This window comes from Cinclus cinclus, chromosome Z (genome assembly GCF_963662255.1).
Source record: "Cinclus cinclus chromosome Z, bCinCin1.1, whole genome shotgun sequence".
NCBI lineage: Eukaryota > Metazoa > Chordata > Aves > Passeriformes > Cinclidae > Cinclus > Cinclus cinclus.
The window spans coordinates 83,781,204-83,807,236 of NC_085084.1; the positions used below are offsets into that span (position 1 = coordinate 83,781,204).

Below are 26,033 nucleotides of genomic sequence, written 5' to 3' on the forward strand. Positions count from 1 at the left end.
CTGATAAGATGTTCAAATGGTGCATGTTCTAATGGTGCAGATCCAGCCTGGAGGAAGAGACGTGATGAAAGCCTGTGGGAGTGAAATGTCTCATGGCTGGGTGAAGCCAGGACCTCTGCAAGGCTGGGCACAAGGTGTCATGTGTAATTTAAAAGCTTTATCTGCTTTAAATGTCAATAGCTCCTTTGTTGGAGTCATAATTATTGCCATGATTCGCATGTCTCAGTCACACGCCCTGGAGCACTTTGCAGAGTAAGATGAGCAAGTAATTCCCATTTGTTACTGGATGGGAAATCAGGGTACAAAGGTGATTTGAGCCCACACAGGGCTGGAAATAAGCCTCAATCTCCTGTGCTGCTGTTCTCCAGGTTCTGCATGGAAGCTGTAGGCTCAAAGCAGGTTTTCTGTCATCATCTTGCTCTGCTCTGTCTTGTCTCTGTGCTGGCAGTAGCATGGGCAGGGATGGTGTGAGGGGATCTCAGTGAGGTTCTGTCCTTGGGTGCAGGCAGAGAGGCCAGGAGTGGGTGGCTGGAGGAAGAGCAGAGCCCATGGAAGACCTGATGGTCCCATTTCATGTCCCACCACCTCCAGCAGAGGAGTTTTTGGAGTGGTGCCTGTGAAATGAGACTTTCCCAATGAAGCTGTGGGTGGTACAGAGGAGCTCAGTGAGACCCCACAAATCCATGGGCAGAGCTGTTTGATCACTCCCTGGTGCTGTCACAGGGTTCTTGAACACCTCCTGAGCTCCTTCCAAATTCCAGTGCTCCAAACCACTCATCTCACTGCTTTGTACTCCTCAGGAACAAAGCTGCAGACCAGAACCTCCTCCAAGCCAGGACCTAAATACACATAGTATTTAAATTCTGAGCAGGGAATAATGCAGTGATGTTAATTGTGCAAAATATAATTTATGGAGCCCTTTCTAGGAAGGTCTGGCAAGGGAGCAGGCAGAGTCTGTGCTTCTCCAGGACAGCACTAAGGGGCAGAGGCTGTCCAACCTCTAGCTACCAGTTCCCTCCTCCAACCTACTGGATTTTTCTCATCCCTTTCCAAAGAGCCATTTAGGGCTCCAGCATTTTGCAGAGCACTGCCAGTAAGATCAACTATTTAGCACAGCCTATCTCAGCTTTTTATATAGCTCTTAGCGTGGATATCCAAGCAGCATATATTTCTTTTTGTGCAGTATTTCTGACTCAGTATTTCCTGCCTCCTTGACAATGACTGAGTAAACAGCAGAGCTGCCAGAGGAAGAACCCTATGTTTACCAAGCAACAAGCCCAAATGTGCCTTTTTTTTTTTTCCCATCAGAAGGTGGCGATGCTTTAATTAACCCTAATTTTTATCCCTCACTAAACTTTTGCCCTCGAATTTGCTGCTACCAGAGTCAGCCATGGGTTGGTGGGCCCAGATCTGGGGAAAAGTTATTTGGAACATGCCTTAAAAAAAGTGCAGCGAACTCCCAGGGGAAGAATTTTTGGCTGCAGCTGTCTGAGCTGGAGCAAGGGCTTAGATCCGATGGCAAAATGCTACTTCTCATCCCACTTGACTCTGCTGGCCACCAAAAATGTTAGAGGATGGATCTGCCTCCTCTTCCACAGACTGGCCATTCCTCTTGGCTCTTCTGGCTTAGTCCTAGTCTAGGAAAGGTCTCATGTCTGCTGTCATGGGTCAATGTTGCATGAACTGCATCTACGCTGGGATGAGGAGTGAGCTTTCACTTGGCTGCAAGAGTGGGCACCCTAAGGAAAAAGGCGTTTTGAATTTCCATTGCTGGCAGGACTCTCAGCTAAGCTTGCAAAGGATTCAACAGGGGATGTTAGAAGTTTTGCTGAGCCCTGGGACATCTCTGATATGTGTGTGAACACAGGCCACCCTGATTTAGTGTAATGGTTTTGGTAGACAGTTTGAGATTCGGTGAGGCCCAACATGATGAACATGCTTAGCCTTCAGATTTATGTTCCAAACTTGTCCTGTGTGAGAGCTCTTTAGAGGTCCCTTTGGCATCCTCCCACCTGCCACATGGTTTCCCAATGAATTCTTCTCCCAAACCAGGCAGAGAAGGAAGGCCAACCCTACCTGGTATAAATACATTTTATTTTAAACTATAGGCACTGAAGGAAGGTCATCCAGTAAACACACCCAGATTATCTACAGGCCAGAGCACCCCCAAATTAGTAATACAATTCGTGTTTAAAAATACAGCCAAACTGATGAAAGATAATTTGCTTACTGCCCTGACATCACCACCTAAGCATGAGGCAAGCCAATCCACAGGTTATTTTTATATAACTCCGTGAGGCATTTCCAGAGCAAATAAAGTTCAGTGGGCAGGGCAGTGACCCGGCTGTCTGGTTCCAGAGCTTTTCAGCCCCCTCAAGGCTCATCATCATGTGTGGAGGTCTGTGGGTCAGGGCACAGCTCCATCGGATGTGCCCCAGGCACACAGGATGTGGGGTTTTGTTCTCTGCTGGCCAGTTCCTCACCTCTCCCACGTGCTGGGCTCTGGCTCATCCATTTGGGTTGCACAGCCTTGGGAGCTGTTCTCAGTGTTCTCAAACGGTCACAGGGCCCACTGTAGGCATGGCTGACCTGCAGCAGGTGAGTCACACGTGTAACTTCATTAATCAAGCAGCCCAGCCCAGTGGCAGCAGTGGTCTCAAACTCCTCAAGGCAGGTGGGACACCTCTGCATGGGCAGCACTCAGTGCACACCACAGTACAGATCAAACCTGCAGTCTGAAGGCCAAATTTAAGGACAGAGCTCACTAGAACACCTTCCTGGTGCATGCTGAGACACTGAGGCAGGTGGGTTTCTCAGGATACTTCAGGATACCCCTGTAACTGTAAGTCCAGCTGCTGTGGAGCAGCAAATCTGCCTGCCAAGCCCAAATCTGTAGGCAAACGTGGACCAGAGAAATTTCTCCCACTGCAAGATGCTCTTCCTGCTTTGTCAGAGGAGTCAGTATCACAGCCCTTCTTTTGCAGAATATGTGCAAATCACCTTTTTGCAAGGTTTGGCTCAACCTGAGTCTGAAGATGGAGTGAAAGATGGAGTGAAATTATTCCCACTGTGGAAATGTTGGTGGTGTCTTCTGCATCCATCCTGCATTCCATCCCCTTCTTCAATCCTTTGTGGGGGTCCCTCAAAACCTGCACAAGCTTTTCTGTGACTGCAGGAGGGGGGACCACAGACCTCTTTCTTTTACAAGGATCTTGTTCAGCTGCAGAGGTGGGGCAGTGTTCATTGATGTCCCTGCATCACCCACCAGGTGTCACAGGATGAAAAAAATAGGGTGATGTGTGGTGTAATCCTTTCCTGCCCAGCTCCCATCCCAGGCCTGTTGAGTTTGGTTTGGTTTGCTGGTGGATTTATGGAATTTCCAGGGGGTTGGTGGGTTTGATGGTTTGGAGTTTTTTTACAGAAAATACCTTTTTTAAAAGAAAACGTTGAAGTGTCAGTTTTCTTTCTTGCAAGGGTGCAGGGCAAGGCGTGTTTGAAGCAGGAGCGGGAAGAAACAGAGTTTCCTGCAGTGGTTTTTATTCTTTCCCAGTAATCTGGGACTGCAGAGCTTGTGCAGTTATCCCAAGCTGCTAGGAATTTCCCAGCATGCCCCAGGGATTCCAAAATACAGCACAGCTCCCCAGGTATATGATTGTGGAGCTTCCAGGCCCAGGCAGGACAGGAGGTGCTGGAGGGCATCCAGGCTCTGAGAGGCAGGATGGGTTGGGGGCTAGAGCTAGCTTGGATGCTGCATGAGATGCAGGAGACAGTGCCAGGAGGTAGAGAGGAATTAAGGAAAAGCTCCAGGGTTCAAGGGAAACTTTCTGTGCACTATATGGGCAGATGGGGGGCATGGGATGCTCTTGCCTGAGTTTTTAATTTCTCATTAATCAGGATATCATGTCTTTTTGACCTTTTTTTTTTTTAATTAAAATTCAATTGAAAACTCCAGAACAAATAATTGGGTAACCTTGGGGTGATAACATGAGCTGGCAAATAACTCCTCCATCACTTCCCAGGGAAGGGCTGGTTAATGAAAGGATGAACTCTGCAAACTCCCCCGGGAGAGTCTGGGGAGACCCAACAGGATTTGGCTGTAGGTTGACTTCGAAGTCGCAGACACAGTTGGGCAACTGACTTATAGAAATGGGCGTAGAGAGGAATTAGTCATCACTGTTTGGTTAATAAGTGCCTCGGCTATATTACAAATCTTTTTTCCTGCATATGCAAATACATATTTTGTTTTTCCTTTTGTAATGAAATATATAAATAACTCCTGCCTTGGATCTTCTGTGCATACAGTTGCGTCATGAAAATAATCATCGTGCTTTTGCCTGGCTTTCTTTAGCAGCTGCTTCATGTAGCTTTATTCTAAAAGGAAGATCTCTTGTGTGCTGTCCAGGGCAAGAGAGCAAACTTCGGTGTGGTGGCTTTTATATCTCCCCAGCTTTGTAGAGAGCAGCTGCGGGTCAGAGTATTTGCAGCAATGAAGTTCTTTGTCTCAGGCAGTAGGAATAAACTGAGATGAAAAAGATAGAAGGTAATTTATTTAGTTGCTGGATTTCAAAGGTTGTGCAACCTGCAGTGGGAGCACGCAGTGTGGAGAACGAACTTGTCCTCTTCTTCAGTATTCCCCTGCTTAGTGTCTACTAAATTTTAGTACCAAGGAAAGGTCACTATGGAGACAGACAAGCAAAGTTGCGTGGGATGTCATGCAAGAACCTCTACAGTATCTCTTAGAGCCCAGGAAAAGGAAAACCTTCTTGACTCCAAGCACGATGCACTCCCTTGTGCCATCCTCTAGAAGGGTTTTTATTTTCTTTTCTGTGTTACCTTGTGCTCTTTGCCATGTGTATCCATCACATACATCCCTTTTCATACCCTGCCTTTCAAACCCCTTCTTTCTCCCCAGCTGGAGGTCTGATGGAGAGGCAGCTATCTTCCTGTGTGCTTCCTCCTGATGCTGATCCATAAATCACGTCACTGGGATAATCCTTAGTCATAGCAACCATCAGCTCAGGCGCAGGGTGACCTTTTAATGCCAAGCCCAGGCTGCCCTGATCTTCTGGTCGGGCAGGGAGCCAGTCTCTGCCATTATTTTGTGAGACACCAGAGAGCAGCCAGACCATTAGGATGCTGCTGGCCAGACACTGGGGCTGCTGAAGATACTGGAATGAGGGGGCTGGACAGGTCAATGTGGACCACCAAGCCCAGTATGGCCATTTCTTCTACAATTTACTTAACCTGTCTGTTGCTGCTTTTATTTTATTGTTGCTGCTGGCTTCTTCCCTCCTCACAAAAAAAACAAGCCATCCAAACCCAACACAGTGCTGCGTACGGATGAGTCTGTTGGGGGGATGGTGGGGCACAGAGGACAGACACCATCTCTGGTGCAAGCTGTGGCAGTTATTGCAGGAGTTGGTGATACTTCTGCAGTTGCTGCTTTCTGGTGGCTTTGCTCTGTTGAAATTGCAGCTGCTCCATGCACGTTGAGTAATCTCCCCACTGTTACTAAAGAGTCTGTCTGTCTGTCCTCCCCCCCACCCCAAGCTTCAGTTTCCTCCTAATCCCCCCTCTCAACAGCCATTGCCTCTGCCATGGTGGTGCAGTGTTGCTGATGCATTCTCTTGTCTCTGTGCCTCTTGCAGAAGGATTTCTCCATGAGGGAGGAGCTGCAGCAGCGGGATGTGGAGCGCTGGCTGGGGTTCATCACCTTTCTCTGTGAGGTCTTTGGCACCATGAGGAGCAGCACTGGAGAGCCCTTCCGAGTCCTCGTCTGCCCCATCTATACCTGCCTCAGGGAGGTAAATGCCTTCCCACTTCGTCCTTCCCCACCAGTGGGGCAAGCTGTTGTGAAGCTGTGTGGAGATGCCCATGGTCCATGGAAAGGCTGTGGCTGCCCCATCCATGGAAGTACCCAAGGACAGGCTGGATGGGGCTTGAAGGAACCTGGGATTGTGGAAGGTGTCCCTGCCCATGGCAGAGTGTCAGAACTAGATGGAGGATCTTTAAGGCCCTTCCAACCCAAACTATTCTGGGATTCCATCTTTGCTTTATAATTCCTAGAGGTTTGCTCTGCCAATATTACACACTTCAAAAGTACCTACATCTGCAGGAGTGCTTGGCTCTTCCTGCATATTGTCTTTCTGCTTGTTAAAGCTCAATAATTAAAGCACACACTCCCTTTGTCCAGCACTTAGAAAAGACCAACAGTTGGAAAGGCAAACCAAGCACTGGAGTTTGCAAATCCCAGTGTCGCAAAAATCCCCACCTAAGCAGCTTAAACAGCTTATTAAAGCAGGTGAAGCCACCTGAATAGATGAGACAGACTGTGGGGAGGAAGGAGGGAGAGAGAGGAAGTCCCCAGTGTCCTTAGACCCAACCCAGTGCAGCAGAAACCCAGCCCTGTCACCAGGGTTGGGGATTTTTCAGAACCTGATCTCCTGATGAGCTCATTGTCCAGCTCCCCATGGCTCAGAGTGGTGGCAGAAACCTCGGTGAGTACATACAGAAAAGACAGCTCAAGTGCTGAGAGGAGGAGAGGGCTTCCCTCTATCCTGTTTTAGAGATGGTTTTATCTCCTGCTGGTGCCTGTAGAAGACTTTCTCAGAAAAACCCGCCTCGTTGCCCAGGGTTGGAGCTGTGAATCTCAAATTGTCAGTGGTGCTTCTGTCAGACCATAAATAACTCACTGTAAAATAAGTTCTCTGCTAGACTTCAGGCAAGGGAAGGATAAAGAAAGAGCTGGTGATGACTTTTTTTACATGCATGGGAAGTTTTCTCTGAATGCAAACAGACCATAAACATTTTGTCTGGGTGGTAGCACTGTGGGCAGAGCTCACAGATGGTGACTGGAGCGGTGAAGAGTGCAGTCCTCATGATGAGGCAGACATACCCAGGGGAGGAGATAGGAGAGGGACGCTAAGAATAGCCGAACTTCCCCAAAATCTCTGCCCACGAAGGTATGTGTCACCTTCTGGGGAAGATCTTGACGTCTAGCAAAGCCCCCGTGCCCATCCGCTTCCCATCGTAATCGTGACACAGCACAGCCCTGATTCTGCTAGAGATTTTCCCTGCCCACTCCTGTCTGCCCTCACTGTGCTGTCACTGTCCCTCTTGTCACCTTTCTACTCCGTGGGGACATGGTGGTGAGCTAGAGGTGTGCAGAAGGACATGAATTTCATATATCAAGGGTATTTTTTTGCTACAGGGCAGCTCCATAAAAAGATTCCCTAATTATATCAAGATGTCATGCGTAAATTTGCTCTTAAAAATACATCTCTGTTCCTTAGCAGGACAGGTCTGTCCCTGTGGTGTTGTTTGTCACAAATGACTTTACTAGATGATCTTTAATAGCTAGATGATCTTTAGGTCCCTTCCAACTGAAGCTGGTCTGTGATTCTAAGAAGAATCTTAGCTTAGCTGACATGGGTGAGCCTGACTCTTCTGTCTCCCCTGCCCAAAATGCTTGCTCTGTGACTTCTCTCTCCACAGTGCTTTGACCTTGATTCAGGCCATCTCTCTTCCATGGCTCTGGAATGGATTTTCATTCTGCTGCAATTGGCAATTTTGTCATTGGCAATGACAAAAAGGGGTGTCACCATGGCCTATAAACTTTGGGACTCCCACATGCCTGAGGACAGGACTCACCATGGGGATTTTCCCCTTCTGCTCATCAGAACATCCCCAAGTAGAGTGTCAGCCCCTCACCTCTAATTCTTTTCATGTCAAGTATTCCCCAGCAATCTCCCTCTGTGCTGCCCACAGTCCTGCATAGCTCCTTCTGCCTTCATCCACCCATCCATAGACCATAAATCATTAGCAGAGGCAAGATAACATCTTTCCCTCTGCCTGTCCTTTCAGCTCACTTGCTTTTTAGTTTCTCTTTTTATTTTTTTTCCTTTTTCCCTTTTCCTTGATAGCTCTGGCAGACTCAGCCAAAGGTCAGCAAGGCAGTGAGCAAGAGGAAGGGGAAAATTGCCTGATGACTGAGGCAGGAATGTCTCTTCCCTTCCCCCTGCAAAGCTTCCTCTCTCCAGCTCCTTTCCCCCCAAATAAAATAAAAGCTTATTCAGTCCATCGTTAGCTGGGTGGAAGGGAGTGAGGGTGGCCATGAGGACATCAGTGCTGGCTGGGGAGGAGCTGGGACATGGCTGGGGCACTGAGTGACAATGCCAGTGCTGCAGTGCTGTTTATCAACCAGTGTGGATGGGTTGGTTCTGTGGGCTGGGAAGGACAGGAAAAAAAAAAAAAAAAAAAAAAAGACCATTTCAGGTGAGGCTGGAGTGATAAATGCTGGGTTTGCTGTCCTCAGGGAAGCAGGCAGGCCCCCATGTCAGACAAGGGAGTGGGTGTTTAACCATGGTAAAGGAAATTTGGGTCAGAGCTGCCACCTCATCCAGGCAGCCTTTTGGGAACCAAAGGAGTGGCTGTGCCCCTTGGCTCAAGTACAGTTCATACCAGATCCCCATCCCAGGGAGCTCTGCTGCATCCTCCTCCATCACTTGGGCTTGAAAAGAGGGAAGGAAGGGTCTGCCAACACATCCAACACTGTGATGGCATTTCCCAGGAGCAGAATCCTTACCAAATAAAAAAGTTGCATTTCCATAACTGTTTTGAGGGTTTTGGGGGTGAGGTTTGTGCTGGCTGAGAGTGTGTCCTCACAGCAAGGTCTGGTGAGGTCAGCCTTGGGATTTCAGGCAGAGGGTTTTCCAAGGGAGGTAAAAGGTGGGTCCAGCTCTCATTCAAATGGTTTAATGGAGCAGCGTGTTTGGATGGTGGTTTGGACAAAAACACATTTTTGTGCTTGGAACAGTGAATGTTTTAGGCTGGAGAAGGGCAGTGGATACCCAAGGTTGTCCCAAAGACCAGACCTGTAGACAACTGGGGAAAGGAGGAGAGCCCTCTGCAGATGAGAGCAGAAGGACTATTGCAGCCCTCAGATCTGGGAAGCCTGGGAAAAGAATAACAAAGCAGAGATGTTAAATAGAAATAAAAGTGTTTTCCTCCTATTCTTCCCTCAGAGCTTCGGGGAATCGAGGGCGAGCTGGAAGAGGGTATTGTTCCTGGGATAAAGGCTTTCCCCAGGGATGGTGGTGTTGCAGCCAGGGCACTGTGGGTTTGGCCTTTGCCTAATTCCAGGCCTGGCTGTTCTCAGTTGGAACCAATGGTGGCATCGTACAGGGCCACATTCTTCCATGAGCCTTTTATCTGGTGAAAATACTTTTAGCAGTATTAGGAAGGTGTCCTGTGCATAATGGTCTTAGCAAGAGTCATGTCCCACTCTCTCTTTCCAGCCCTACAAGCCGTCTTGACTGGCCTCACTTTATTTCATAAAACCACTCAAAATTTGTCCTGAACAGCTCCTTCCAGGATGGTGAGACGTGAATGTGCTGACATCTTCCCTGCTCCGAAGCCTTTGCCCCATGTCCAAAAACTAAGGGCCATGCTCCAACAACATTTAATGTTGCATGTCCCCCAAACCAGCTAAAACCAGGAGAAGAACCAATGGACTTTGGTTCTTGCAGCCTGGCCATATTTTTTCTTTGCTGTGGCCTTCGACAGAGTCAGCAAGATGGAGAAAATGGATGGTTAAGGCGAGGAAGCAGCAAATGTCAGTTGCACCATCAGTGCCTCATGGCTACTGAAGATGTAAAGATAATAAATAATATCATTTGCCATCTATTGTTCACTGATTGTCACCAGTTTTGCCTTCCCTAGCTCTTCCACAAGCACGGTTGGAGCTGGCTGTCCCTCATCCAGCTCTGTGTTCCTGTGTCAGTATGGGAGTCAGCACGGTTGCCATGGGCCACCCCAGCTTGGTGCCCTCCTGGTTTCATCCCCTGGTGCTGCTGGGGATGAGGGAACATTAGGACTGGGTCCTGAGGGGCCCAGCCCAGTTCTAGGTGACATCTGAGGTCTGCAGGGAAGGAGGGATCACAGCCAGTGTGGCTGTTGATGAGTGCTCTTGGGAGGTTTTCCTCCTTTGGTGGTGTCTGTTTCATCCTCAGTGGATGTTGTTGGGACACCAACCCAGGAGGTGCCCTGGGGCTGGCAGCTGCCACCTCCCTGCCAGCCCCCTGCCAGGAGCAGCCACTTCCAGCCCAGGTGGTTGGTGCCAAGTGCTGCTTTGGATGCATTTGTTTGTTCTTACAACGCCATTTAGCAGCCAAGTAACCTGAGCAGTTGTCTGTGGCAGCAGAGCAGGGAGGTGGAAAAACTGGCTCAAGAGACTCAGGCTCAAGGTGATGCCATGTGGCAGTAATGCCACTGTGATTCCTCAAGGCACCTCACCAGCTGGTGTCCCACAAGGGCAGGCAACACAGGGTGGGCCCTGCCCTCTTTAACACCCCATAAAAACTCTATCCCACCCCTTACCTATGTCACTGCTCTTCCCCTGGCAGGGCTGATCTTTTATTGAAAGTTTCAAGTTCTCTCTTTACATTTTGCTTCACCCCACTGAGGTCCCTCTCATTGGCAGCTCCCTGAATACATTTCAGTACATCCCAAACTTGCTGTCCACTTCCAAACTTCACTTGAGGTTGAGCTCCTCACCTCCTCCAGGTCATGGATAAGGATGTTAAATAGAGCAGGTCCTGGGTTAACAACTTGATAGTTGTTACCATCCCTGGCCTTCAGGTAGAGTCAGGTTGGAACCCAATGGCTACAACCCTCTGACCCCAACCATCCAATCCATTTTTTTACCCATCTGGTTGTCCTGGCTAGGATACAAAGGGACTGGATGTCCCAGGTGACAGGGAGCTGCCTTGGCACCATCCCACTCTGAGTGTCAGGTAGGACTGTTGGGGCAGGTTCAGAGCAAACCTCAGGAAGCAGATAATCACAGAAAGACTAATTAAGCTGCAAAACTCCTTCATGCAGGAAGCTGCAGGACCAATTCACAGAGATCCCTCCAGCTTGAGGGGGTTATTGCTTCTGAGGCTGGGTGTGTACCCCAGGGATATCCCCTTGGATGGAGAGGGATGCAGTCATTGGCCTGACCCAAGACAGATGATTTTAGGATCTTAATACCAACCCTGGGGACCGAGGGCAGCTCCCAGGCGCTGTGAATCAGCAGGGATCAGACCCATCAGGCTGGCAGCAGGCAGGACAGTTGCTTCTCTGCAGGAGTTGTCTCCTACCTCCAGTCTGGTTGGCAGAGACAGTCCCATTTCAGCATCGTTTAAAATCTTGGCACGCTCCCATCGCTTCCCTGCCTTGGTACACGCTGCTAACTGAAAGCCTCGGGGTGGTGGTGCAGGGAGGATAAATACTCCCTGTCTAATTGCCTTCCCCCCACGTCTGAGTCTGCGGTGCAGTGTGTAGACGGGGATCCACTCCCCTCCCTTCTCTTAGTGCCTGTTATCTCCTGAGGCCATGCTGTGTAATTTAGCAAAATATTCTAACACGGTAATTAACGTCTGAACTTCAAGAGGGCACTGCCTTTTCACTGTCTCCTTCAGAGGAAGAAAAAGGAAAACCTTCCCGGCTGCAGTCGGATGAGTGAGGAGGGTGGTGCTCTTTGGAAAAGAAAATTGTATCTTTTAACGTGGGTTGTGTTGGGTTTTGTTAATCACTCTCGCTTTTTAAAAAGCATCAGCCTTTTGAATTGAGAAAAGGGTCTTTGACAGTATAATGAGATGCTAGGATTTTTTATATTACTCCCCGAGTCAGAGAATGAAACAGAATTTTGGCTTTATCAAATGAGCAAAGGCACCTAGGGGCTTGGATCTTGACCCCACACCACACTGCCACTCAGGAAGCTTCAGGAGGCCAGATCTGAACTGAGAAAATACATATTTCATGAAGAAGGGGCCTTACATCCTCACAGAAGTCTCCTTCTGGTCCCCCCGTCTGGTTCTGCAAAAAAAAAAAAATCAAAGATTTGGTCTCCAGTCCAGTGGGAGTGAGACAAACTTGGAAGTGTTTTGTCTGGGGAAAGGATGGAGGAGGAATGAGGGCTGTGGGCATGGGAGAGAAGGAATTTCAGAGAAGGAGTGAAAAAGAGGGACCAAGGGTCAGGGACACCAGGAAGAAGGAGAAATTTGGAGAACAAGTAGGGAATTGTCTTGGGAGTCCAGGAGATGTGGGTTGAAGACATGGAAGATCTGTGAGGAAGGTCTGGGATTTGAAGCAAGTGGGGCACGTGGATATAAAAGGGGATATGGGCTTACAGAGCCATGGCAGGAGGCAGAGTGCAGGAGCAGGGTCTGCAAAGAGCAAGGGTAGGTGCCTGTCTGTAGGACCACACAGGACAGGGGTGGATGTCCCTGTAACCTCTGTGCCTGCCATACATACAAAATAATTAACCATCCACAAAGCTCCCACACTACCAGACCCCCATAGCTGTGCTGGCACAAACATTCCTGTGAATGCAGTTTGTTTGGGAAACAACAGATTTCCTTTAATCCTGGTGATTTTGATCAAAGGGCACAGTTAAGGTGGAGGAGGTCAGGTGTTACTTGAGAGCAGATGAGGACAGGCCAAACCAAAGAGGGCTGCCCAGTGCCTGTAAGCCCATCTGCCCTGCTGAGTATTTTATGTGCAGGAACATATTCTTGGAAAGCCACAGGACTCTTTTAGTCCCAACACTAAAACTGTGATGCTGTATTTTAAATAGGGGAGGGAAATGAGCCACCCTCATTTCTCTGGGACCCGTGGAGAAGGCAGAGGAAGCAATTTGTGCAGATAAAGAAGTGAAGTCAGATACCATCTCACAGGATGGTCCCTCCTCCTCGCGTGGCTTTGTTTTTCTCCCTCGCCCTCCATACCAAGCATTGTTAGTTCCCAAAAACCCTTTCAATGGGATGTGAACACAACTATTCGCGTCTGCCACTGCGCGCTCCCTGCCTCTGCAGAGCCAGGAAAGCGCAGAGCCTCCGGCCAGCCAGGGTGGAGCCCGCTGCAATCAAGCACCATGGTCTCACCACTGTTTCTTTCCATGTTTTGTGTTTCCCCGGGACCCTTGGGATGAGATCACATCCTTCTCTCCCAGGGTTATTATGTCTTCGGACGGGCAGGATGAAGCCAGTCGTCTGGGTGGCTTGAACTCCCTGTGCACCCAGACTGGGTGGCTCTGGTTGTCTGTCCTGCTCACCTTCAGGTCCTGGAGGTCCACCTCCAGCCAGGGGATGTGTAACCACCAGGCTACTGTTGGATTGCAGAGTCTGGGTTGATGAGTGACCAAATTTTCTTCATCATTGTCTCCAGTAATTGCCTCTTAATGGTTTCCATCTTCGCAGGAATTGCTTCTGCCCTTCCAGATCCGGGGAGAGTGTCGTGTTTCATGGTTTCCCTTGTCTTGCAGTGGAAAGGAGTAGGAGGAGTTTCCCACGACTGGGTACAGGATTTTGTTCCTCTGACCTTAATTCAATTTGCTGTTAAGTATCTCTGAGTTCCTCAGGAGCCTGACAAGAAGGATAACCAACATTTTGGTTTACTCAACGCAATAAACAAACTAATCTCTTCTTACCATCCTCCCAGGGAGTCCTGGTTGTGTAATAGGAGAACAGAAGTCTCCTCCTGAGCCGAGAGGAGCACATCAGTGTAAAAGGAGTAGGTGCTACCAAAACCCATTTAGGTTGTTTGAAGTATGTTAGAGGAAGCGTCTGCTATGGACATGGCTGTGATGCAGCCATGCAGGGACAAGCACAGAGCTCCTTGCCCCCTGGGCCACTTCGTCTGGGCAGCTGCTTATGGGATCAGAAGTGGCCTGTGCTGGTGGTCTCTTCCTGATGGAGCAGAAGGAGCTGCTGTCAGTCATTCTCACCCAGGAAGAGACCACAACATCCCAGTCAGGCAACTGAGAAGAGGGTTCCCTCCATAGGATACACAATCTGTATGTGTGGCACTCTGTATGGCACTTTGTGCATATTCTGTAGTCTTGAAGGTTTCCCAGATCTCCAGAGAGGTGTGAGCAGAAAGGAGTGGGGAGAAAAGCACCATTGCTAGTGGAAGCAGTTGGACACAGACTGCCTCTCCCAGCTGAGCCGTGTTTTTAAATCCCAGCAAATCCCATTTTGGAGCATGGCAGAGCCTGTGCCTTGTGCAGAGATCAGCACAGGCAGCTCCATAAAGGAAATGGTTTCCACAAAACTTGGTGTTAAGGCAACCTCAGCATCAAATGGATGAGCAGAAAAGATTTCACTTATGCCTGTGAGATTCCAGAAGTCTGGTTCCATGTGCTCAATTGTTTCTTCTCCAGATAAAGTCAGTCTCATCTGACTTCCCTCGCTCCTGTACCAGGGCCTCACCATCCTCATTGTAAACAAGTTCTTCCACCTATTTAGTCTGAATCTTCCCTTTTTTAGATAAAAACTATCACCCCTTATCATGCCACTACAGTCCCTATTAAAAACTTATCTTTCTTATAAGCTTCCTTTGTAAGGGAGTCTCTGTGATGATCCTGATCACAGAGCTGGAATAGATCCATCTCTCCGAGGACCAAGGCCATTGTGGCCCTTCCCAAGGCCCTTTCTCTTAAAAGCAGGACTGGGAAGCACCATCTCCCCCACACTTCAAGTTCAGTACGTCCACTCTGCTTAAGCTCCGAGTGGCACAATTTCCACTTCCTCAGAGAAACATGTCTCCATTTTCCCCTGCAGCCTTGCTCCACACCAGCGAGCCGATTGCTGCACCTGGGCAGTGCGTCTGCAGCACTCTGGTTCCCCTGAGGTCATGCTCCACAGTCCCTGGGAGGGGGGAATACTGGGAAGGCACCTCCTCGTGACCCAGGTGTGGATGAAAAGCATACCTGTGGGCAGCCTCAGGCCCGAGGCTGCCTGGGTGTCCGTGCATGTTGCCACTGGACACGTGAACCCGAGGTGCCTCTCGGGGAGCAGGGGCAAGCGGCGCGTGGGCTGCGGTCAGCCCAGCTTTCCCTGGGTCTCACCTCAGCCTCTCCATGGCTCTGGGTGGATATTTTCCAGGTTTCTTGAGCTTTCACAATGGAGTCATCACCAAAGCGTCATAAAAACAATGCATGCTAAGGGGTAGTTAGTGGCCAGCATTGCTTATGTGTCATTTTGCAAGCAATATCGTACACAGTAATTAGCACTGTGCCTTGCAGGAGGGGTATCATTGCATCTGGAAAGGGTGATGTGTGAGTTGGGCTGCTCCCACCCCATCTCCTGGGGAGAATTGCTGAAGAACACAATTAAACCTGTGTGGTTTGGTGATAAGGGATGGTGGGGCGGGTTCTCCTGTCCTCCTCGTGGTGTGGGCACCCTTGAGAATACCAAGTAAGCACTTCAGCTTCTCAGCAAGCCAGGTGATCTGAGAAGGCAGATAATAAACCCAAATGTTTGGGGTGAGTCCCATTGTCTTCACTTTTTGGTTTGCTCTGGGTGGTCTGCACCCCATACACATACATCCATTGCTGTTCAGGAGGACCATGCTGGCTCTGTCCATGGCGAGGCACAGCTGCAGTTTTAGGGCTCCTTTGGTCCTTCAGCCATGGCTGCATGTCCACCCCATGTGGTTTACAATGGCTGTCTCTGCAGAGATGTGAAGAGAAGTTCTGGGGCTATGGAGGCCAGGGGAGATGGGTCCCAATAGCACACCATGGATACCAGTTGCACTCAAGAGCCACATTGTAAGGCCAAAGAACACAGCACTACCAGGAGCAGATCCTAAAACTTACTTGGGGTTGCTTATGCAAATATCTGGCACCCGGAGCCCACCTGGGCACACTGGCTCTGCAGAGGACCTTGCCCAGTGCTCATGTCTTGGAGTGACACAGAATTTTGAATGAGAAGGTGCCCGGTATCTCTCACTAGTCTGCAAGGCAGCGAGTCCAGCACCAGAAACAAAAGTTAGAAGCCTTTCGCAACTGAGTCTGGGTATTATATGACTGGCCAGGCAGATTCTGGCATGCAGCCTCCTCTCTTAGGAAATCAGGCAGACTCTTTGTCTGCTTTCCAGCAGGAACTGCTGCTTTCATTGCCCGGCTTCGCCCGATACAGGGGAAACCGGCTGGAGAGCAAAGGGAAGCTTTTCTCATAGACAGCCCCAGCCTCCAGGGGATGATTACAGGTTAAACTGAGGAGCGCGTGAGTCCCAGCTCACCTGCCCTGTTGTCTGCCTCATGCTCCTCTTTCAGATCCCTCAACCACGTCCACCAGCTGGTTTGAACCCTGGTGGAGAGGGATGGGATGGTGCCCATAGTGGGAGCTGGGCAGAGGCACACAGTGGGGAGGAGCAGCTATAAATAGTTAAATAAATAATAATTTCAATGTGGGAGTGCTAATTTAATGGGTATAGAGTGTTTACCTTAAAATATTTTAAGTAAATATGAATTAGATTGCAAACAGTGAATGCAATTGGCTGGGTGGTCACACAAGTCCCAGGACTTTAGGGCCGTGATTTCCCTGGAGCTCTCAAAATATTTTCACTATTTTTTTCTTGCAGCCCTGGTCAGGTCTGACTCAGGGGTCACAGAGCTTTGGGAAGCACTGTGCTCTGGCTGAAGGAGCCACCCCAGTGCTTTGAGTGCCTTATGCTCACATGGGGCACCACCAGTGAGGATGAAATACCCTTTGAGAAATACATGCAAGTTGTCGTTGATGGGTGAGGACATCCATGGTGGGACCCTGGGCAGCACAGTCCTTGCAGTCAGTAAGGTTCAGTGCCTGTGCCAGGCTCCCTGATCTCCTCCTGCTCTGTCATGCAGGGGTCAGAAGCAGATAGTACCTACACTCCAATATGCTACAAATGTAATCAGCAAAATGCAGTGACAGTGTTCTGATCCTCCAGGCTTCAGTCCATTGCACTGATGCAAGTGGCTGGTAGTCATCTGTGGCCATGGATTTGGACTCTGGTTCTCCAGGGCACCAGCAGATCTCTCTGCTGGGCTGTACCCTGCTGCACAGGGGCATTCCTGGTCTTGGTGGGCAAGCTGTGGGCCTGGTATCTCTTGGTACCCTGATGGAGCAGTGAGCATGTGGTACTTGGGTCGACAAGGTGGGGCACATGGTGCTATGGATGGATGGATGGGTGGATGGTGGAGCACATGATGCCTCCATCCACCATGAGCACATGGAGCTGGTGGATCTTGGATGGATGAGGTACAATACATGCTACCTGGATGGACAAGGTGGAGTACATGGTGTCTCCCTGGACAGGGTGGAGCACATGGCACCCTGATGGACACGCTGGAGCACAAACATTCTCCTTGTTCATCCAAGTCACATCAGATGGTGTCCATGAGGGCAGGGTCAAGTTGGAGGGTGTCTGCCCTGGGCTTGGGTAGAATGTGTTCTCTGTTTCATCATAGGTAGGTGAGACTGTTCCTCATTAGCCAAATATCTGAGCACTTGACTGGGACATGTTCATCCTCACAAACACCTTCTGAGGTAGGGAAGCATGTCCCAACCCTGTGTGTGGGAAGCTGGGGCTAAGTGAACTTGCAGCCTTTCTGTGACCACATATCCTGGGCAGGGAGCAGGATCACTGAGGAGATCATGGCAGAGGAAGGGCTGGAGTCAATCCTAACTCTACTTTGATGCTTAGTTTTTGTGTTGTGTTCTTTACTGAAGAATACCAAAGAAAAGAAGGGTGCTGTTAAAAGGAGTTGTCTGTTACTTTATTTGCAGCCCTGCTTCATGCAATGTTAATAAGCTAAATACTCCGGGAGGGAATATCTGGACTACTGCCTGTTTATATTTTTCCCTAACTGATTTTTTTTTCATTGTTGGTGTTGGGTTTAAAATAATTTCATGTTTTCTTGTGAAGAATCTGAACTGTTTGTGAGAACTTAGAACATGCGGCTTGGGCTTAACTAACATTTTCCAAACAACTTAGAAGAAAGATAAACTGCAGGGGGGAGGGGAAAAAAAAATGTATGATTTGAAAACCCTGGCTGAAGCTTTGGCTAGCAGGAGATAAAACCAATGGATGACGTGCTCATTGAGATGCTGTGAGCACCATCTTCAAAGAGAACAATCTGCTTTCTGCCGAAAACAGAAGACAAAACTCTGATAATTATAATAATAACATAATAATAAAGTGATAATTCTTTGCATTACCTCTTCTTTCCTTTGTCTATTATCGAACCAATGTGGAGCTGGTAAACAGACAGAAATTTATTTGTAGAGGAGAGGAAACATTGAAAAACAGGAGTGGGAAGGAGAGATGATAAGGCCTAGAGTCACAATTCTGATTTTAACTAACACATGTGACTTCGGGGTAACATTCAGTTACTTTAGTGAGCAATTTTTATGTGGACAGTTTTAATCAGTTCAACTGTTTTTAAAAAGTCTGCTTCTATCTAATGAATTTCAGATAATAGTGAAGCCAGTTTTCCTATTTTTTCTCCTTTTGCTCAGTGGTTATTGCGCACAAGGATTAGCTCCGGGCCATCAGGGCTTGTTCATCCCAAAATGATGGGATGGAAGTGGCTATAGCTTCAAGTGTTGTCAGTACCTGTAATTGTCGTAAACATGGGAATAAATAAAAACACGTATTTTTGGTCCTGTTTTGAGGGTCCTTGCTTGTGGCTTCAGTGTTTGTGGGGTGAGACGTGCTGAGCTAGTACACTTTGCCATTGTCAGGTGGAGCTGTTGACCTTCATTGCACACCCTGAGTCTGAACCAAGAGAGATGAGCATCTTCCAGCACCCTCCTGTGCCATGTCCAACAATGTTTTGGGTCCTGAAAGCTGCTCCTGCTTGCAAGCTGGTGTTTGTAGCACCAAGTTCATGGAGAGCAGAGCAGGGTTGGAGTTGGTGCACCTGAGTCTCTGTAGTTTCACTGTCACCCCTTGCCCTTGCACCACTATGTAATCAGCCTGGAAGGAGCTGTATTAATTACAGTGAATTGGATGCAGCTCAGGCAGTTTTGTGGCTGTCAGAAGTGTCCCCACTGGGATGGAGAGGTTCAGGGGTGGGTGTCAGAGCCCTTACTTTCCAAACAGCCACTTTTTAGTCTGTGCTGCTCCCGTGTTGTTGTCTGATGGCTGCTTTATTCCCTGTGTGTGTGAAATGAGTGTTTTCTCACTGCCTGCCATGGGATAAAAAAAGCAATGTAACCTAAACAAAATTTATTATGAAAGTTGTTAATCTAAATTTTACCCCATGTTTTGTCATTTCTTACTTCAAATTTTTGTGTGGACAATGTGTTTTCACCCCTCCTTCTGCTTATGTGTCCTTTCCTCCCAGGAGTGTCAAAAGCCTAGCCGGACAAAGACAAAGAAGGAAAGTCATAAGGGAGGAGGGAGAGAAGGAGGAAGAAGATCATGCATTTCTCACTGTTTGTCTCTTCTCTCTTTTGTAGTTGTTGCAATCTCAGGATGTGAAGGAAGATGCCGTGCTTTGCTGCTCCATGGAGGTAGGGAAGCACCACTACATCTGCCCTGATCCTCACTGCTTTGCCCCTTCCACTCCTGCCCATGCATGTGTCCAGCAGCTGTTGGATGTTTCCAGACCCAACAGCTGTGTGGCCTCTGTGCATTTTGGAATGATCAAATGGTGTGGGCTGGAAGGAACCTTTTGAGATCGTTTAGCCCAGCACTCATCTGCAATGATCATGAGCACCTTCCACTGTCCCACTTATTCCAAGCCCTGTCCAGCCTATCCTTGGACACTCCCAGGGATCCAGGAGCAGCCTGGGCACCCTGTGCCAGGGCCTGCCCACCCTCCCAGCCAGCAATTCCCAATTCCCAATATCCCATCCATCCCTGCCCTCTGGCAGTGGAAGCCATTGCCCGTGTCCTGTCCCTGCATGCCTTGTCCCCAGTCCCTGTCCAGCTCTCCTGGAGCCCCTTCAGGCCCTGCCAGGGGCTCTGAGCTCTCCCTGGAGCCTTCTCTTGTGCAGCTAACCACCCCCAGCTCTGCCAGGCTGGCTCCAGAGCAGAGGGGCTCCAGCCCTGGAGCATCTCCGTGCCCTCCTCTGGACTGGCTCCAGCAGGTCAGTGTTCTTCCTGGAGGACCCCAGAGCTGGATTCAGGACCCCAGGTGGGATCTCAGAAGAACAATTTAGGTGGAAGACCACTGTGAGATAAGAGATGGCACTTGAGACAATCAGTGGAGTCCTGATGCATGTAAATGGATGCTGGAAGTTCAGTAGTTGGGGTCACAAAATTATATCATCCTGGTTCCTTCAAATCTCACCCTCCATTAAGTTTTTAAGCACAGAAACTGCTTGAAGCAAAAGTATTGGAGCAAAAGCTGCCCCGTGACTCGCTGTGCTCAGCAGCAGTTTTGCAGAGAAGCAAATGACTGGACATGGCACTCAATTCTCTGGTCTGGTTCACAAGGTGATGATCACTCACAAGTTGGACTCAGTGGCCTTGGAGGTCTCTTCCAACCTAATTGATTCTATGATTCTGTGAAATATAGCAGAGTTATATTGGTTACTTTTTTTGGGAAGTGATGGTCCCATGGGGACAGATGCTTTTCTTGCAGAGAGCAGTTAAAATTGAAGCCTGAGTAGTTAAAATCCAGCAAAGCAGATGAGGAGGCAGATTTGATTTTTAAGTCAAGGACTTTGGAGAGCTCTGCTTTGGGGAGACTCATCACTGTCCACCCCAGACTTGGAAATTCTCTGTGGAACTACCTAGGGCTTGTGCTGCTCGATGGAGGCTCTCCAAGGAGTAATTGTTTTAGAAAAAGCCCTTGGCTCTCTTCAGCAAAGCAGCATGACAGGTATAAATGCAGATCTCGGCAGGGCAGGATTTGTTAAGCACACAGGAGCGTTCTTATTCCAACTAATGACTGGGAGTCACTGGGAGCTCTGAATCAGCGAGTAAATGAAAGGCCAGGTAGAAGGCAGGAATACCACATCACAGCCTGCACTTTGTTTTGACAATAGCATGATTTCTAGGTGGGATTTTTTTTGCTTTCCAAAAGCAGTCTGTCGCTGCTACCTTTGAAGTCAGTGGGAGCTGAACCATTCACTCCTTCAGCAGCCTCATGCAGATGCTTTTGAAATCCTCGCCCTTCGTGTTCAGCTCTTGGAGCCTGCTGCTGGGTGGTTTTGGTTTTCAAAAGCCACAATGCCTTTAACCTTGCCTGCACCAGGCAGGGCAGAACCAAAGGGACGGGAGGTGTCTGTGAAAAGCTGGAGGGTTGTTTCATCATCATAGAATTATAGAATCCTAGACCATCTCAAGGTAGAAGGGACCCACAAGGATCAGTAATCCATGGTTGACCCCTTCTTCTCCTGACAGCTGCAGAGCACTGGCCGGCTGCTGGAGGAGCAGCTGCCCGAGATGATGACAGAGCTGTTGGCAATAGCACGTGACAAGATGCTGTGTCCCTCCGAGTCCATGCTGACCAGGTCCCTGCTGCTGGAGGTCATCGAGCTGCACGCCAACAGCTGGAACCCCCTGACACCCACCATCACTCAGTACTACAACAAGACCATCCAAAAACTGACAGCTTGAGGGGCAGGGCAGGGTGGGGTGGTAAGGGACGAGAAGAAGATGTGCGCCTTGATGGGACCCAGCAAGAGCTTTTCTGATTTAAATCCCCCAGCAGACCAAACCCCAGCATGCTCGAGAATACGTTCGTGGGGTGGGGAGGGAACAGCATGTTTCTTTTTCAGCCGAGTCGCCAAGTGCCACCCCTCCTCCCTGCCGTGGTTTTCTTTTAGGGGTTTCTTTTTCTGAACTCATTGCTCAAGCAGCAGCAGTGCATCCCGCCGGGTTATTGTTTGGCTTTCGAAAGAAGACAGAGAATTTGGAAAAGGAGGGGGAAAAAAATAATCTAAGTGGGGGCTAGTATTGTTTTCACGCTGTCCTCCTGCCTTGCCCTGGCCAACTGGCAGGAGACAGCAGGCAGCAGATGTCTCGGGAGGACAAAGCCAGGCACACACTACACCAGACGCTCATAATTGACGGCTTTTGTCAAGCGGGGCTTGCGTTAGGTCTCCCCCCTCCTTCTCTTGTTTTCGACTTTCTGTGTGTTCCCCTACCTACCCACCATCCCTTCAGAGGCAGATTGGAGAGCGGGAGGACTTTCTTATTTGCACTGGGGCTTTTTTTTTCCCTTGAGCATTCGTAATTTCTTCTTATCTTATTGTATTGTTGGACGGACAATTGTGAGCAGCTCGGGGGACGGGGAGAGCAGCACCTTCCCTAGAGCTGGGTAATGGTTTATGTGAAGATGCTGAAGCAGAAGGAGTGTTTTAAAGGAGACCTAAAGCCACTGCAGAAGTTATGTAACCACCGTCATCTTGCCAGTAACCTCCTCGGTGGATTGAAAAATGTGTCCTTTGAGCTGGGGGCTCTAAAAACAGGGGATTCTGTGGCTCTTGCTGTTCAAGTCACCGTTATTCCTCAGCCACTATAATCATTTAACTTTTTTTGTAACATTTTTTTTTTCCATTGAAGGAGTGCTTTATTGTTATTACTGTCATGGTTGTAATTATACATTTAAATCCAGGCCTGTTATAGTTGGGCCTAATAATGTACAGGGCGAGGGAGAAATGAAGGTTTGATGTTCTTTGGAGACTGGCAAAGAGAAGACAAGCAGCATATAGCAAAAAAAAAAAAAAAAAAAAAAAAAAAAAGAGGGAAAAATAGAAACAGCCAAAAATAGTAGTTTTGAGCCTGGCTTCTAACTAGCTGAATATGCTATCCAGCGTTCCTAGGTGTGCAATGTGCAGGAGCAGCACTCAGTGTAAGCACTGTCCCACACTCGGTGTGACACAGTGCCATCGAGGGATGGCAACATCTTCAGAGAGGCAGAGTGTGCCTGGAATCCCTAGGTTGCTCCAGGAACCCTTTATGGCTCCGTGCTGGAGCATCCCAAGAGAGGACAGCTGTGGGAACAGTGGGGAGGTGCCACCTGAAGGGTGAGAGGCTGGTTTGAGGCAATGTCTGAATCATGAAAACACAGTGGGCTCCTTATTTGATCATCCAGCAACACTTCGACTTGGAAAATCCCTCCAGGTGCTTTTTCTAGTGAAGCCTAGCAAGGGTGCAGGCTGCCCCATCCTGCCTGCAGGAGCCAAGGAAGGCACAATGCATTCAGCCCATCCTGGCTTTTTCTCACTGTTCAGTTTATTCCTTTGATGATAAGTGAATTTATGCCACAAGGATGGAGCACATGGACCTTGGAGCAGGCGGGCTGGGCCTGAACTCAGCAACTCAAACCCATTTTTCTAAACAAAATGTGATTCTGGTGGCCTGTAGAGAAGAAAGATTTCACCCTGACCTCCTTGGATGTGCAGTATGTTCTTGGGTGCCTTATGAATGTGTTGGTCTGTCTGCGATGGGGAGGAAGCTTTTGCTGCAAGATTTAAAGGGCAGAAATTTTCAGCAGAAAATGCATTGCAGGGGGGTGAGAGTTGTAATGCTGCAGTTCAGTACTGTCTGAACTTTCATCTGGTTATCTGCTGATCCAGTTTTCATTCTGCACTTGGAGCAAGAGGAGCTGGAAACAGGACCTTCAGTTTTCCTGTCTACTTAGAAAGCAGCAAAATGATTGCTGAGTTCACTAGAATTGTCTGGAAAAATTAAATTTTGCTTCACTTACTCAAGCCCAGGAGCTTCGCACAGTGACGGCGCCTTGCGTTGGGTCAGCTTCGTTAGTAGCAATGTGGTTTGATAGTATTAATGAGCAGATGAACTTCATTAAGACGGCAAAGCCCATCAGTATTACAAGGCTCAGGGCTGAGCCCATTGGTCTTTGTTTTTTCTGCTCCCTGAATTCTCAAGGAGTGGAGGAGAAGGGGATATAACACCCATCACAGTGCACTCAGGCAGAGTGTCAGTCTTCTGGGAGAAGGCCTGAAAAACAGTTTTGTCTTGTTTTTTTTTTCTTTCTTTTTTTTTTTTTTTTTAAGAACAGAAATGTCCTATAGCAGGGACAGCAACCTAATGGGTTGGGGTGACAGGGATCCTGCCAGCAGTGATCCAGACTGCCACTCTGGCCCCTGCAACTTCTCACTTTCTGCAGAATTTTTTCTTGGGGTGTAGTGAAAGAAGAAAAAATAAAAGAAAAACAGATAATTGGGGATTTTGTTTCTAAAAACTTGAATTTTCACCCATCAGTGCATCAGAAGGCATTCAGAGTCAAAGTGTAAGCCACAAGGCAGTATTTCTCCTAAAGCATTTCCCTACCCCTACCTGCTGTGTGAGCTTATTCAGTTTTCACATTGTGGGGCAATCCTGCAATCCCCCACTGACCAGGCTTGGCCTATGACTTTCCCTTCCAACACTGGAAATTAAGAACTTTTATGTGAAATCTGTCGTTTTTTAATGTATTGCCATTTATCTCTGCTATTAGCATACATTCATCCAGCCATTAACTGCTTTGATACATCAGTCACTCTGTTGATGTCCGAGAATCAAAATGTTGACCAAAAATGGGGTTTTCTCCCCAGGAATTACGTGCTGCCAATGGTATCTTTCTGAAGTCCATCCACAGGAAGCCAGCAGGCACATGGCATCATTCACCACGGTACCATGTTGGGGAAAAAGGCACCATGAGGACATTTGATGGGCAGGATGGGGAACAGCACTGGGGAATTTTTGGGGGTGAGAGCACCTGGGGATCCTGGAGTGTTTTCTTCTCTCTCTTCTATTATTTTTTTTTTTTTTTTTATCTTTTGGCTTCCTTTACAAATGGTTGCCAAAGAGTGTAATTCTCCGACGTGCATTTTTAGGTGCAAAGCCACCAGGAACGTCTCCCCAAATCAGCCAGATTCCATCTTTGCTGCTCAATAAAAGTGTCTGTGTGGGGATTTACTCTGTTGTCCCCGTACGGATACATCAGCAAAGGGTAAAATAACCCTCTTGGGCCAAATGTGTGTGGGGCCAAACCTCAGGGTGGTGTGGAGGCAAGTGGCTGCAGCATCACCTCTGTGTCCATCTCCCTGGGATGCAGATCAGGTTTGCTGACACCCTGACAGGCTCCCCAGCTTATTCTTCACCTCATTCCTGGTAAAAAAAAATCTTTCCAAACTGATGGGTTTTGCTACACAGAAAGGGACTTGCTTGGTTTCCCCGTGAGGGATTCCACTGCTGTTCAGAGAAGTCTTGTGTATATGGAGGTGAAACAAAAATGGGGAGGGAAAAAAAAGGAAAAGTAAGTGATTTGCTTGGTTCCCCTCTTCCCCTGAAAGAGATTAATTAGTATCTATTCTTGGGATGATTGATGGTTTTGAAAGAAAACTTGTCAGAATAACTTACGATTTATTTTCGTGCTTATTTTTGTAACACCCCTCACTTGGAAATCTCTCAAAATCTTAAATATGATTTTTTTTTTCATTTCCCTGCTGGGTATTTTATGGCTTTACACTAATTTTGCTCTTCTTGGTGGTAGCTATTAAGCAGTCCTGGTGATATTTTCAGTATTTTTTCAGAAGAAATCATGCTAAAGGTTGCAAAGTCCATTGTCAATAGCCAAGGGAGCTGCGGTGTCCTGCAGAACACAGAGTTAACGCTAGCAATTATTTTGGGGGTTTTTTTGGTTTTTTTTAATGTATTTATTTGCATTTGAAAAAGCGAAAATTTTAATTTAATCATATTTGTTAAACTAAGCGCTTTAAAAAAAATTAAAAATTAGAAAAAAAAAGGGAAAATGGTTTTGGGGAGAGTAAAGACTAGATATTCATACCTAGAGAAATCACAAACTCATCGTTTTCAGCATTTCAGAGACTGTTAAAACAAGGGAGCTCATAACTCTTTGTGGCAATTCAGTCTTTGTTTATAGAACATCCAGACCCACTGTATGCTATAAAATGCATCATCTGAGTAATAAATGTTTAAAGCTTGACATTTCCCCATCTCTTTGTGGGTACGCACTGTTGCTTCTCCTGCTCTGGGAGGGACCATCCTTTAGTTCAGGATGGATGGAAAGGAATGTGTGGGTGGTGGGAGCAGAATATCCCTCATGGTGGAAATGCAGCTGAGGAGGGCTCTCTGGGGACCCCCTCAGTGTTCCTGGCATCAGTCACATCCTGCTGCTACTCCTGTGGGGTTTGGTCCCTCTCCCTGTCACTTCTCACAGGGGTGAGGGTGAAAGCTTGTGGGAATGGTGCAAAGGGCTCAGGGCTCCATGGATGATGGGTTGAGCCCATCTCCTGATCTGC

General features: G+C 48.2%; 1 protein-coding gene across 2 annotated transcripts in view; it reads left to right on the plus strand.

The window, feature by feature from the left end:
* The window catches only part of CTIF (cap binding complex dependent translation initiation factor), a 112,796-nt gene extending 91,418 nt beyond the window's left edge, over positions 1 to 21,378 (plus strand). For both annotated transcript variants that reach the window (XM_062513461.1, XM_062513462.1), the window contains exons 9-11: positions 5,649 to 5,804; positions 19,269 to 19,322; positions 21,163 to 21,378. In XM_062513461.1, coding sequence (XP_062369445.1) covers positions 5,649 to 5,804; positions 19,269 to 19,322; positions 21,163 to 21,378 — 426 coding nt within the window. The remainder of the gene's footprint in view (positions 1 to 5,648; positions 5,805 to 19,268; positions 19,323 to 21,162) is intronic.
* Positions 21,379 to 26,033: the final 4,655 nt, after the last annotated feature.